This window comes from Ambystoma mexicanum, chromosome 4p (genome assembly GCF_040938575.1).
Source record: "Ambystoma mexicanum isolate Mex_15411 chromosome 4p, UKY_AmexF1_1, whole genome shotgun sequence".
NCBI classification, from domain to species: domain Eukaryota; kingdom Metazoa; phylum Chordata; class Amphibia; order Caudata; family Ambystomatidae; genus Ambystoma; species Ambystoma mexicanum.
The window spans coordinates 745,774,615-745,786,991 of NC_090927.1; the positions used below are offsets into that span (position 1 = coordinate 745,774,615).

Genomic DNA, 12,377 nt, shown 5'->3' on the forward strand with positions numbered 1-12,377 from the left:
GGACCTCACACATTTTGATCTCTGTATTATATTATTTTGAAGAGTTGGTTAAAGCAGGGGGGGGATGGGAATGGGGAGGGAGGGCCAGGGACAGGGAAAGGGGTGAAGGGATTGAAAAATGAGAACATTGAAAGGCTAAGAGACCACGATCATCTTTGGACAATATCAGAGAGAGAGGGGCTGAACTATAACGATAACTTAATATTTCTGAACTGTTTATCGTACCTGTATGCCTTCGATCCAAAAATAGTGTTTAAAAAAAAAGTCGTCTGACCATCACTGACTCTTTGTCTATATAATTTTTAAAATACAATGTCGGGTCAGTAGGTGTGCCTCTGCGACATGTTTTACTGTAATAATAAAACGTGCATCAAACCAAATTCAGTAGGTAAGAAAAGACAAATGGAAAGACAGTGTTGAAGAAAAGTAGCGTGAAACCTATCGGATGCTACAAGCAGACCTATTCCACGGATTCCTTTTTTTCCTTGTTTTACTGATTGTTTATATTTAAGTTTACTTAATCTGTTTTCAAGAGGAAAAGCAGCACAGACAACCTGGAAGTTTGCTTGCCTTGGCCAACCTCTGGAACTGATCTTAAACTTTTATGGTACCCAGACAAAAGCCGCTGTTCTGTAAGGAGCCCCTCTTTGGGGTTGTTCGAAAATGTCTGCTTTAAATAACATTTTGAAAAGTTTATTGGGACTTCCGGGGTCTGCTCCCAGTTTCGCAGGTCACAAGGAACAGAGTGTGGGCTTTTTAGAGGACCAATGGACGTGAGCACCAGTCCTGCTGCGATATACAGTGGTCGACTCTGCCTTCCAAGGGAAGAGAGTCGCCGTTTATCCAGTTTCCTCCCATTTAATTCCAGCCTAGCTGCCACTCACCCAGCAGGGTGGCTGTCCTTGCCGGACAGTCAGCCAGCCAATCATGCCAGAGTGCATTTGGGTCTCCAAGGAGACTAAGCACAGGGAGTTTCGGGCACCTCCCTCACTTTCTGCCCACCCAGACACTCGGGCTCCAGAGGCGGTCTTCAGTCCTGAAGCCCGCCAAAGGCGTAGGAACAAAGGGACCAAACCCGGTTTGACGCGTAGACAAACTCTAGAAGGACCTTTCCAAAAAGAAATGGCGAAAAAAGACCGGCACCCGTTTAAACAAAGGAGGCTCAGACGGCATCTTGAAAAACATGGCTCCTGTGATTTAACGCTACCGTTGTTCGTGGTTGGGAAAAATCATGGTAGTTCATTGTAAAACCACTGCCACCAGCCATTTCGAGAGGAAAGGGTCGCATTTGACTGCTACATGAGTTTCTAGACATGGGGGGGATACTAAGTAACCCCTCCAGCAATCTATGGTAAGATAGTGTGTGCTGGGTCTAGGAATTTGGAAAGACTGGTAAAGTCATTTTCACTTTACTTTCTCTGGGAAACAGTAGTTTATCCCAGAGAAGGTATTTAAACCTTGGGACAGCCTGAAATGCTTCCCTGTGTCACTGCATGGAGGGTGCTGTGTGACGCACATGAAAAGATGATGCCTATGGAGTTGTCTAAAACTCAACAATCAAAGAAAACGAGTAAAACACACATCAAAATACATGAGTCGGGGGGGAAAAAAAGGCTCACACTCTCCCCAGGTAAAAAAATAAAGTCCTCAAAATCTAGCGGTCTCTAAGGTGAAGGGAATTGGCACTTTTATGAGAATTCTCCCCAACAAACAGCTGAAGACTATTTGTGTGGGCTGGCAGAACAAGTCCCACATTAACTTGAACCAAATTAAAGGCCAGAAGGCAAAATAAGACTCTTCAATTGCAGAATCTGCCAGGCTGGGCCATGGAATGAATTAATGCAATTGTTTAAGGGGGATTGTGGGGGGGGTGGGGTCAGTGAACTCGAGGACCCATATATGAGGAAGGGGTATTAGGATGGAGTATAGGACAGAGTGGCGGTGCTTCCATGTGCAAGGTGTCCTGGGATTGCAAAATGGATTTGTGATGAATAATACCACATGACATTTTCTGCAAACAGTAGGAATACTGGAAGTGGAAGTCCCCTAACGGGCCACAGCTTCAGCCTACTGAAACTTCTACTGCCTGTCCTTTTCAAAATGTGAATACCTATAGACTGAGAATGCTCCTTTTGTTGAATGTAGAATTCAAGGTAAAGTTGTGCATTGTTTAGTAGATACTCTAGTAAAATGCTCAGCAATCCAGTCCAAATGTTCTCCGATATACAGCTTTCCTCTACTATCAAAGCATTTTGGTATTTTTAATAATTCTGCGACTCACCCCTTTCAGTGACTTTGGGTTCTATATCAGATAAGCATGCATTTCTCCTATGTTCGCTCTCCCCAGCAAATCTTTTGGGGTGTGACCTATTGTGTAATTGGGACGCACTATCTATTGCAACCTATAGGGAGTGTTTATGAATATGCCAGTTGGAAAAGGTGGTGGCCATGCTGCTAAAAGAATTGATACAAACCAATTGGGAAATATATATTCAGATTTGGATATCTTTTCTAGGGTACCTAGTAAATTGTGGTCTCCGCATGTGAATATGGTGGAACTCCCAAGGAATGCTGAGCTGGTGTAGATTCAGGTTAAACCAATGAAATCCTTACCGCGAAAGCCCCAGCCCGTTGGAACCAAAGGCAGATAAGGGTATTGCGATAGTGATAGTTTTAGCCAAAGCAGGCAATGGGGCAATCTCTTCAACTGTGATTGGTCCATTGGGGCCGCCTGCTTTTTTAATTTTTTTTAATTAACTCTGTTTATTGGTTTATTTGCATATCCTGTATTATATTTAGGACTTTATACAATCCAATAGAAAAAACAGATCAAACGTTCAAACAAGACAGGTCTCAATACAAAATTGTTTGTTACATGAGTAAAGTAGCAGATAGAGGTGTGTGGTGCTGGTGGGAGGATCGAAAGATAACTCCTCCATCAGTCCCCTTCTGGCCCAGACCTTTAGGGTGTATCGGTCACATGGGCCCAGTCCATTTCCCCCAGACCCTCATGAACTTCCCGGACAACCCCTCACCCTATAAATGCAGCACTCGAGGGACGCACAGCAGTCCATTTCATTAGTCCATTGGTTTAGGCTCAGTCCATCTGAGGCCCCTCGCGTGGAGGCAATGGGTCTCTTTACCAGTCCCAGTGCCACCGAGAGTAACGTTTTTTCATACTTATTGTAGCCCACCTCACCCAATATCCCTAGCAATGCCATTTTAGGGTCCTGCGGGACCAGAGAGCCCAGAACCCCCTTGATCTCCTCCATATATTTGTACCAGAAATCTTGTATGACGTCACACTCCCAGATCATATGGATGAAGGCTGCTTCTGTCCTCTGACAGCATAGGCAGTCCCTATCCTCTATTACCGCCTCTCCTCATCGAGGTCCGGGAGTGGTCGGCTTGATGTAATATCTTGTACTGTATCAGGAAAAGTTTGGCACCTATGCCAATCTCCCATGGAAAGATTAATGCCTCCACCCATTCTTCCGATTCTAAAGGCCCCACCACCCTTTCCCACTTCTCCCAGAGTCAAGACCGTTCATGGGCTCTGAAAGCCGTGATCACCTTATATACTGTTGATGTGGGTCTCACTGGAATCCTGGCTTGTAGAAAAATTGTTTCCAGAGGGGAGCCCTTCAAGATGTCTGCCATTGTAGGGAATTGGGGTCTTAAGATCGTGTGTTAATTGTAGGTGTCTGTATGCGTCGCCAGAGGACAGAACGTACTTCTCCCGGATCTTGCCGAATGGTAATATTTGCCACTCTTGTACCATGTCCGCCAGGGTCATTATCCCTAGGGCCTCCCATCTAGTGAAGTGACCCAATGTTAGAACTTCTAGGATGTACTTGTTATTCCATATGGGTTGACCCAGTTTCGGCCTACCGCCCCATCCTATGTGTTGGAGAGCTTCTATCCAGACTGTTCGAACCTGGCGTACCATCCCGGGCATATTGGACCTCTCACTGTCTGGTTCATATAGGGCCCTAAAGGGCGGGGGGGGGGCGGCGTCCTCCCATGCTTCTGATCTCTTCCCCCAATATGTGGAAGCTTCGGATCCCCGTGAATCCAGTAATTTATCACCCCCAGCAGGGTGACCCAGTAGTATGCCCGTAGGCAGGGGTCAGCCAATTCCCCCTTCCCACTGAACGCTGAAGGGTTTTGAGGGCTATTCAGGGCTCTTTCCCACACTATAACATTTTGCGGAGGATAGCTTCTATGGATGTGAAGGTCGAGTGAGGCATGCGGATCGGTGCATTCTGCAGGACATTCAGGAATCTTGGAAGAGTGAGCATTTTGAAAAGGGCCGCTCTACCCATCAGATTTAGTGGGAGGGATTGCCAGTGAGTAACATCTGCTTCGAATCTGTTCACCACTGGGTGCAAGTTAAGCTTGAGGAAATCTTCAGGGTTAGGGCTCACGTGGATTCCCAGGTAGACAAAGCTCTGAATGGCGACCGAGTAGGGACAGTATTTCAGGATCGCCTCAACATTACCCCGCCCCACCCCGGAGGGGGAAGAAAATTGTCTTCTGCTTGTTTATTGTAGTTCCCACCGTACCGGGCAGGAGGTCTGGGGGTTACTTTGCTAGATGAGCAAGTCATCTGCGTAGAGTGAAACCTGTTCCTCCCCGCCACAGGGCCACTCGAAACCTGACCAATCCTTGTACATCCTAAGTCTGATCTCCAACGGTTCTATGGCCAGTGTAAATAGCAGAGGAGAGAAGGGGCATCCCTGCTGGGTTCTCCTTCCCAATGTAAAAGGCCCAGAGGAGATCCTGTTTAACCCGTACCACCACCTCGGGGGAAGGATAGAGTAACTTGACCCACGACAAATAATGATCCCCAAACCCCATGCGACCCATGATCTCCCACAAAGCCGCCCATCCCCCTGAGTTGAAGGGTTTTTCAAAGTCTACCACTAGGAGGTTGAGTGGGGCCTTAATCGTGGCTGCCTGGTCAATCGCAAAGTCGTCTCTCCCCAGGTTCATTCTGGTTAACTTAGATGGCATAAGCCCGCACTAATCCGGGTTCACCAGGGAGTGAATAACTCCCACCATTCTGTTTGCGAGAATCTGGGCAAGAACCTTGGTCTCTCCGTTTATGAGCGAGACTGGCCTGTAGGAGGCGCAGAGGTCCATCAGCTTCCCTGGCTTCGGGATGACCACAATGGTTGCTTGTCTTAGATCTTGAGGGAGTCTCCCTTCTGCTCTGGCACCTTGCAGCTTGTGGTGCATGTGGCCCACAACTGGTTCTCCTAGGCGTTTCCAGGTCTCTATCAGGAAGCCATTTGGTCACAGGGTTTTCCCGGTTTGGAGTTGCGATAGGGCTGCCGCAACGTCTTCCTCCATGATCTTGACTTCTAGTTTAGCCTTCAAACTCTGGGTTTGGGATGCGTGACAAAGTCCAGGTATTATTGGCCTCCGTTGTTCTGAGTGGCTTCCCGTGGGAGTACACATTCTCGTAATAGGTGGCAGATGTCTCCACTATCTCCTTGTCATCAAGCAGCTAATTTCCCCCCTCCGTCCCCTCACGTGACCTTTGTTCCTATCTAGCCAGGCGAGGGTTTTCCCTGCTTTGTCCCCCGTCTTATATATTTGTTTGCACACAGTCCAGTGCGCACTCCTGGCGTTGTCCAACACGTGGTTCTTTAAAGCTGCCTGGGCTGTTGTTATTGTTTCCCGAGAGTCTGGAGTACCCGACTCCAGGAATTCCTCCTCCACCCTTGCCGCAGCCTCCTCCCTCTTTTCAATTTCCCTCACCTGTTGCCGACATGGGCTGACCCTAGAAAAAGAGCCTTCCCCGGAGTACTGCTTTGTACCCCTACCACAGTGTAATCAGGCTGTCTACCGAGCCCTCATTCAAGGAGAAATATTCCAATGTTTTTTGGGCGAGTCCCTCTGCCACCTCAGGGTTCCCAAGGTATTAAGCGTTGACCCTCCAGATGGGGCTAGGCTTATTTCGGGTCCGCTTTAAGGTCCTGATCAAGGGGGAGTGATCCGAGATTCCCCTGGCTAGGTACAAGGCTGTCTCCAACCCATGTATCATGTCCTGCGTGACGAAAAGGTAATCTATACGGGACAAAGACTTGTGTGCGTTGGATGAAAAGGAGAAACCAGATTCTGTGGGGTGTAGAGTATGCCATGCATCCACCCACCCAAGTGCCATTATAAAGGAGTTGAGGTCGGTTTGGCTATCGGGGTTCCTATTGGCCCTGTGTGTTTTGTCTTTAACTATGTCCATCACCTCATTGAAATCCACCCCCCCCCCCAGCACCCAGTTGACTGCATGTTTCCCAAGCATCACTTCCTGGAGGTTGTTAAGGAGTTCGGGGCGGGGGGGGGGGGGTTTATGGCATACACTACCACATCTGCCACAAGGCCCTTCTGGTGTTCCCGGTTAGTACCACAATTTTCCCACTCTGGTCCGTATGGAGCCATCGCAGTTGAAATGGGACTCTTCTATGTATGAGGATCATCGTCCCTCTTGCCCCTCTAAAAAAAAAAAAAAAATCCTGAGTGCAAAGGCGGTCGAGTAATTAGATCTTCGAAAGAACCTGCATTCGGTACCCATGAGATCTGTTTCTGTACCTAGGGCGATATCGGTGAATGCCTATCCAGATACTGGAGCATCAGCTGTCTCTTGATACTGGAGCCCAGCCCATTAACATTCCATGTGAGTAGAGGTAAGCGTTGCTGATTCGTCATTGGTGGCAAAGTGTATGCTGGCAGTGTGTCTGGAGGTTATTTTCATACTGGGTGTTCCGTATATTAGAGGGCCCCTCTGTCTCCCTGTACTTAGCTTTTGGCTCCCGCCTCCCAAGTCAGTAGAGCCGGGGTATTTTGAGGCTTGGGGCCAAGACGTCTTATAGCCTCTCCCCTCAGACCCACCTCTCTCAGCCTGATGCAAACTGTCATAACTTCTCTTATCAACGAACTTCTACCCGTTCCTGATTAGTGGTTTATTTACACTCGACCCTCGTATAGATTCCCACCTACCCTGATCTTGCCCCCCCCCCCCAAACAGAAGCACCTATAGCCCGAACCAAGCGCCAACCGTGCACGGAACCTTTGAGTCGACCATTATTGTGTCCTTAACCTGACTGCAATTAGAAGTCTCACACCTTGAGGTGGCGGCCGCCGATGCAGAGTCCCATAAATTGATCAGCTCACCACAGTAGCCCGACTCATGGTGTCGGTCTTCATCCGTTTCCTTCTCTGCCCTCTTCAGTTTGCTGGGGGTTCCGACCAGTCAGGGTTTTGAATGTTCAGTTGCGGTGGGGATCGATCCGTCCTAGGCTTCCTTCCTGGTGGTTCTTTTGGGGATCGGTTCCATTCAGGATCTGGGTCTCCAGCCATTCCCAGGCCTCTTTAAGCGAGTAAAACAGGTGGGTGACACCTTCGTGATGCACTTTCAGCAGAGCCGGAAAGAACAGTGCATATTTTATTGATGAGGATTGCAGCTTCATTTTGACAGTCAAAAGATTGTCGGGCCTTTTGCACCTCTCTGGTATAATCTGGGTAGAAGCCAATACGGTAGCTATTATAGGCGATTGGGCCGGTGGCTCAGACCATCTGAAGAATTGCTTCCCTGTCGCAAATATTCAGAAGTTTTTCTATGATTGTACGTGGTGGTGCATTGGGGACTGGGCGGCCTGTTGGGATCCTATTGGTGTGTTTGATTGAGAAAAAAAATCGATAGTTTCTTAAGGTAAATAGCTCAGTGAGCCAGTTCTCCAGAAAGAGCTGAACACTGGGTCCCTCCTCCTCCGGGATCCGTATATTATTCCGTCTTGCCCGTCCCTCACTGTCTTCCGCCCTTCTTTCGAGTTGGGTCACTTTTTGAGCGATTGTGGTTAGCTGATTCTCTATTTGCCTCACTGTGTCCTGTGAGGTCAAAATACTTTGTTCCAGCTCACCCACTCTCTATGCTAGGTTACGGATGTCTTGGTGGAGGAAGGGCACCCCTGTGGATAGGCCCCCTATTTTCTCTTCCAAGGATGATCTTGATACCCCAATAGCCTTAATGACATCCGTGAGGGAGATGGTTGGGTTTTGATGTTCCCCCCACCGTTTCCCCGCTTTCTGGAGCTTGAGTCCCGAGTCTTTGGGTGGCCTACACTGTGTAGAGTTCTGCCATTTGGCTTTGTCTTTAACCATTGTGGCCACTGCCTTAAACCTAGCACTTGCAAATTGCTGGCTGCATTACCACTGTTTGTTGCCTTTATTATTTATTGTCATTTATCTTTTCTCCTCTGCTTCACACTTTCCACCTCTTCCCCCCCTTCCATGCACTTTTCCCCTCCCCCCTCTCCCATGCACTTGCGCGTTCTCAATGTCACTGGGCCTAGTAAGATCGCTGTTTTGTTCTCCCCTGTACCCCTCCCTTTCCTTGTCGCGCTCTGAAACACTTGTGTACAAGCGCGATAGAAATAAAATATCAATCAATGAATCACTGACACCATCCTGGTATGGGGTGTGCGTCCTCTAATCCACCTATCTGTCGGGGAGAAGATCCCCCACTTGTCTGTGGTGGCACTACGCAAAGTGCGGTCTGTTCCAGGTCCTTCCGTGGAGCTCTGCTGATATCTGCAGGTGGTTTGGGGCGGGGGTCTTCCATGTTCCTTTTCCGATTGCCGGAGGGCTCCTCTGCTGGAGATACTGAGCCCCTGTTCCCTCGTCGACATTGGGTAGTGGCCTCAGGTTTGGCGGGCCCAGTTCATCCGGTGTATGGATTTGGGAGTCCCCGGGTCCAAAGCAAGTTTTCACTGCCCGTTTTGCGTGGGTTGTTGTTCCCAACGGTTTCCTGCCGGGTCTGGTCTCTTGCCCTGTTATCCACCCAGGTCCAGCCCCTTTCTGATTGTTCTGCCCACGTTATCAGCCATTTGGCCTCCACCCAGTTATGCTGCATACTGTTGTCACCTTACCGCTATCTGCCCTTTCTATTCCTTGTGTTTGCTCTTCCAGTTGCAGCCTTCGCCGATTCCCGGGAGGATCGATCCATCCTCTCCAGCTAGATGCGGTCACTTTTCTGCCCTTAGTTCTGCCAATATAGGATGATGGCTGTACCTGTTGCCCCGGGCTCGAGCGTTCTATGCCCTTGTGTGGTCCGCACCAGCCTCTCCCATTTAGGATGTATTTGCTTGGTTGTGAGAATGGAGCAGGTTCTCTTCCGCTCCTTATTATCTGATTGTTCACTCCTCTTGCTGAGGCCTCTGGGGGCCTGGGGGTATGGTCTCCCCTTCTTCCCATGGGACTCTGATCCGAGGCGGCCCACACCTGGAGGAGGGGTGTCAAGTCCAAGCCATCCAGTGTCCGCTTGAAGGTGGGTCCTCTCGTTGCCCTCACCTGGGGTGTAAGCGTGGGGGATGCTGTTCATGATAGGCTGCACCCTATCTGGCTGCCATCCGCTGGAGCGTGCAGAGGTCTCTCCCTCACCGGCACTGCTGGGTCAGTGCCGGCCTTATCCGTCTCACCTCCGGTCTCAAAGTAGGAGGTTGGGGACTTCGTCCGTCGACACTGTGCAGGAGAGGGCCTCTATGATGCCACGCGCAGCAAAGATGGTGCACGACCCTGTGCAGCAAGGTTGTTGGGTCGTTTTTCCCTTTCCTGGCTCTGATTTGTGTCGGGAAGGCTTCGGTCGATGCAGCACTGTTTCGCTCACCACCGGCTAGGTTGTCTGCTTCAGAGCCACCACTGGCTAGGTGTTCAGCTTCAGAGCCTTGCTGGGAATAAGGATATCTGCTCAGGATGAGAGCGAGGTCGCTGAAGTCCGAATGATCGCCTCGCACATGCGCAGTCCTCCATTGGGGCCTTTTTGAGTGTATACTCTGGTGTTTATTTTCTTTTTGAATTCTTTAATTGCCTTTCATGAAATCCCTCTTCAATTTCTTTTTTCTTCCCCTTCTGCTGCTCCAATCCTTTTCCCCATCTATTTGGAATATTTCTGTTATTTATATTGGCTTTGTGTTGATCAGCAGTGAAGAAACTGAGAAAAGAGGGGGAACTGATATTCATGTCCTCATCGGAGTAGATAAACACATTGCCAGTGTGCTTGGCCTGTTTGGAAGTAGCAGCAGTGTATGCCTATTAGACGAGCACTAGACTGTACCAACAGGAAAATTACTACTATGTGAAGCCAAAGACTGGGCCGAGTATCTCTGCAATGCAACCCATCTCCTAACAACCTGACCTCTAGGGTTTGATGATCAGAAGAAATCTTCACCAAATGTTGAAGTTTCGAGCAAGCCCCTAGCAATTCTAAGTGTCATTATCTCAGTCTTCAATGTAATGGTTAACTGAAGTCCCAGAGTCCCACCGGTCTGTGTGTTCTATTCCAAAATTCAACTTTTTCAGTTGCTGCAGTGCAGTCAGGTTATTGTAGAGACATCTTTCTATGTTTTGTCTCTCACTGCTGAATCCCCTCACAAAAATATTGCACACCATGTTTATGCTGCTGCCATGACGCTGTTTCCCCTTCACACTATGCTGTCCCTGTTTTCTGCCTCGTACTAAACTTTCATGGGAAATGCGATCCATATATAGTTCTATAGACCTGCTCTAACCCTCGATCACACAAATTACTGAATGCAAACTGGTTTTCGAATTCTCCTGTACAGTCGTTCCATGGAAAGTTGCTTCTGCCTCTTTCTAGCTTTAAACATACTTGGTTGCCAAGATGCCGCACCCTGTATCACAATACAGTCACAAGGCACATATATTGTATCCTAGACAGAATTTATCTTCTTGGCTAGCTGATAAAATACTGATGGAAACGTTATTCCAGTGACAAAATATGGGCAGTAGGAATTTGACACCCCTGTGGCCTTGGTGGCTAAAAGGGATGCTACAGTAGTTTGGGGAAGATCAGGCAAACGGACAGATGGCGGGACGGAATGGGTGGTTTTATGCATTTTGTGCAATTCGTTTCTCACGAAGGTGGGTGGGTGGAGATTTAAGAGTGGGATTTGTGAATTGCGAGTGGGTTCCAGAGCTTGGTGAATTATGTAAGCAATAAGCCCTGAGCCGTAGGGGCATTACCGAGTCAGGTAATGCCCCGGGGCCCATAGTTATAGGCCTGAGCCAAGCGAGGGCCTTAACGAAGGCCCCAGGGCATTACCTGACTCGGTAATGCCCCAGCAGCGAGGGGCTTATTTCTTTTAGTACCCAGGCCTGCAAGACCGGGGTACTAATAGCATTTTTTCTGTTCCGAAACGCTGCAGTGTTTTGAACAGAGAAAAAAAAAAAGTAAAAAAAATGCCCGGAGTCTGTTTTCCCTTTCCATGGCGGCCATCGGGAGCAGATGCGCTGGGGACAGAAGTGTTCCCACCTCTCTCGCTCCTGGAAAGGAGAAAAAAATAAGGTACGTGGGGTTGGGAGGGAGGGGATTGTTTGCAGGGGGGGTGGGAGAAAGAAAATACTTGCCTGAATCCACGGCAGGGGAGGGTGGCAGCCTCCAGCTGTGTGGAGGCTCGGAGTGGGGATTGCCCCGTTTCGAACCTCCTCAGTGCCTGAGGGCCTGCCGGGAACAAAGGAAAGGAATCCCTGCCAAGGAATTCCCGGTCGGGTAAAGCCCCGGCGAGGGCCAATCACAATGTGTGTTACATCACGTTTGACCCTTGCCGGGTACTAATGATACTTAGACACTCAAAAAGAATGCTTTAAATCTGATATCTGGCTCAAAAGTTGTTGATTTAGAATGTTGTGATTATTTTTGTACTAAATGAGTAATGGTTTGCCATTTTTGTTCAATTCCCAAAACAAGTGACTTACTTGGGGATGTTCTGATCTAGGGGGTGGACACAAGAAACCCCATCAAACTGGGGAAATACAGGAACGAAGGTGGCTATTTAAGGGAGACTCTTGAGAGAAAAAAGTCAAAAGTATTCTATTTTACCTTCATAATTAAACTTTCATTTGTCTTCCCTTTTCTTTAGGGCTAACGCAGAAGATGAATCTCTTCCAGGCTGTAACAAGTGCTTTGGATAACACATTGGCAAAAGACCCGACTGCAGGTAAAGCATTCATTTCATACAATAAAAATGATAAATATTGGGAATGTACTTCTGCAGTATAGTAGTTTTGGTTTTCCTTTGTTTTCTCCTACTGGTAAAGGCAAAGAAGGCATTAAGAGAATTCTCATCTTCCGATAAAAGAGGACATGATGTGTATTTTCTATTCTTATTCTTTTTCCCATTTTAATATCATGCATTCCTCTATTGAGGTCCACCTTCTGTGGCATTCCCTTCCTTAAAGCAAGCTGGAATAAGCATTTTCAAGTATCATGCATGGAGGTATATTTAGTCTCCCTCGGTTGCAGGTTTACATCAGGAGAAGATGCATGAGGTACATCCACTGGCAGGTCCACCACCCTT

The 12,377-nt window shown here is 48.3% G+C and overlaps 1 protein-coding gene across 1 annotated transcript in view; it reads left to right on the forward strand.

Annotated features, from left to right (window-relative positions):
- BCKDHB (branched chain keto acid dehydrogenase E1 subunit beta) overlaps positions 1 to 12,377 on the forward strand; it is a 1,205,043-nt gene that overhangs the window by 59,334 nt on the left and 1,133,332 nt on the right. Inside the window, exon 2 of the mRNA XM_069606308.1 lies at positions 11,940 to 12,017. Within this exon, the coding sequence (XP_069462409.1) occupies positions 11,940 to 12,017 (78 nt within the window). The remainder of the gene's footprint in view (positions 1 to 11,939; positions 12,018 to 12,377) is intronic.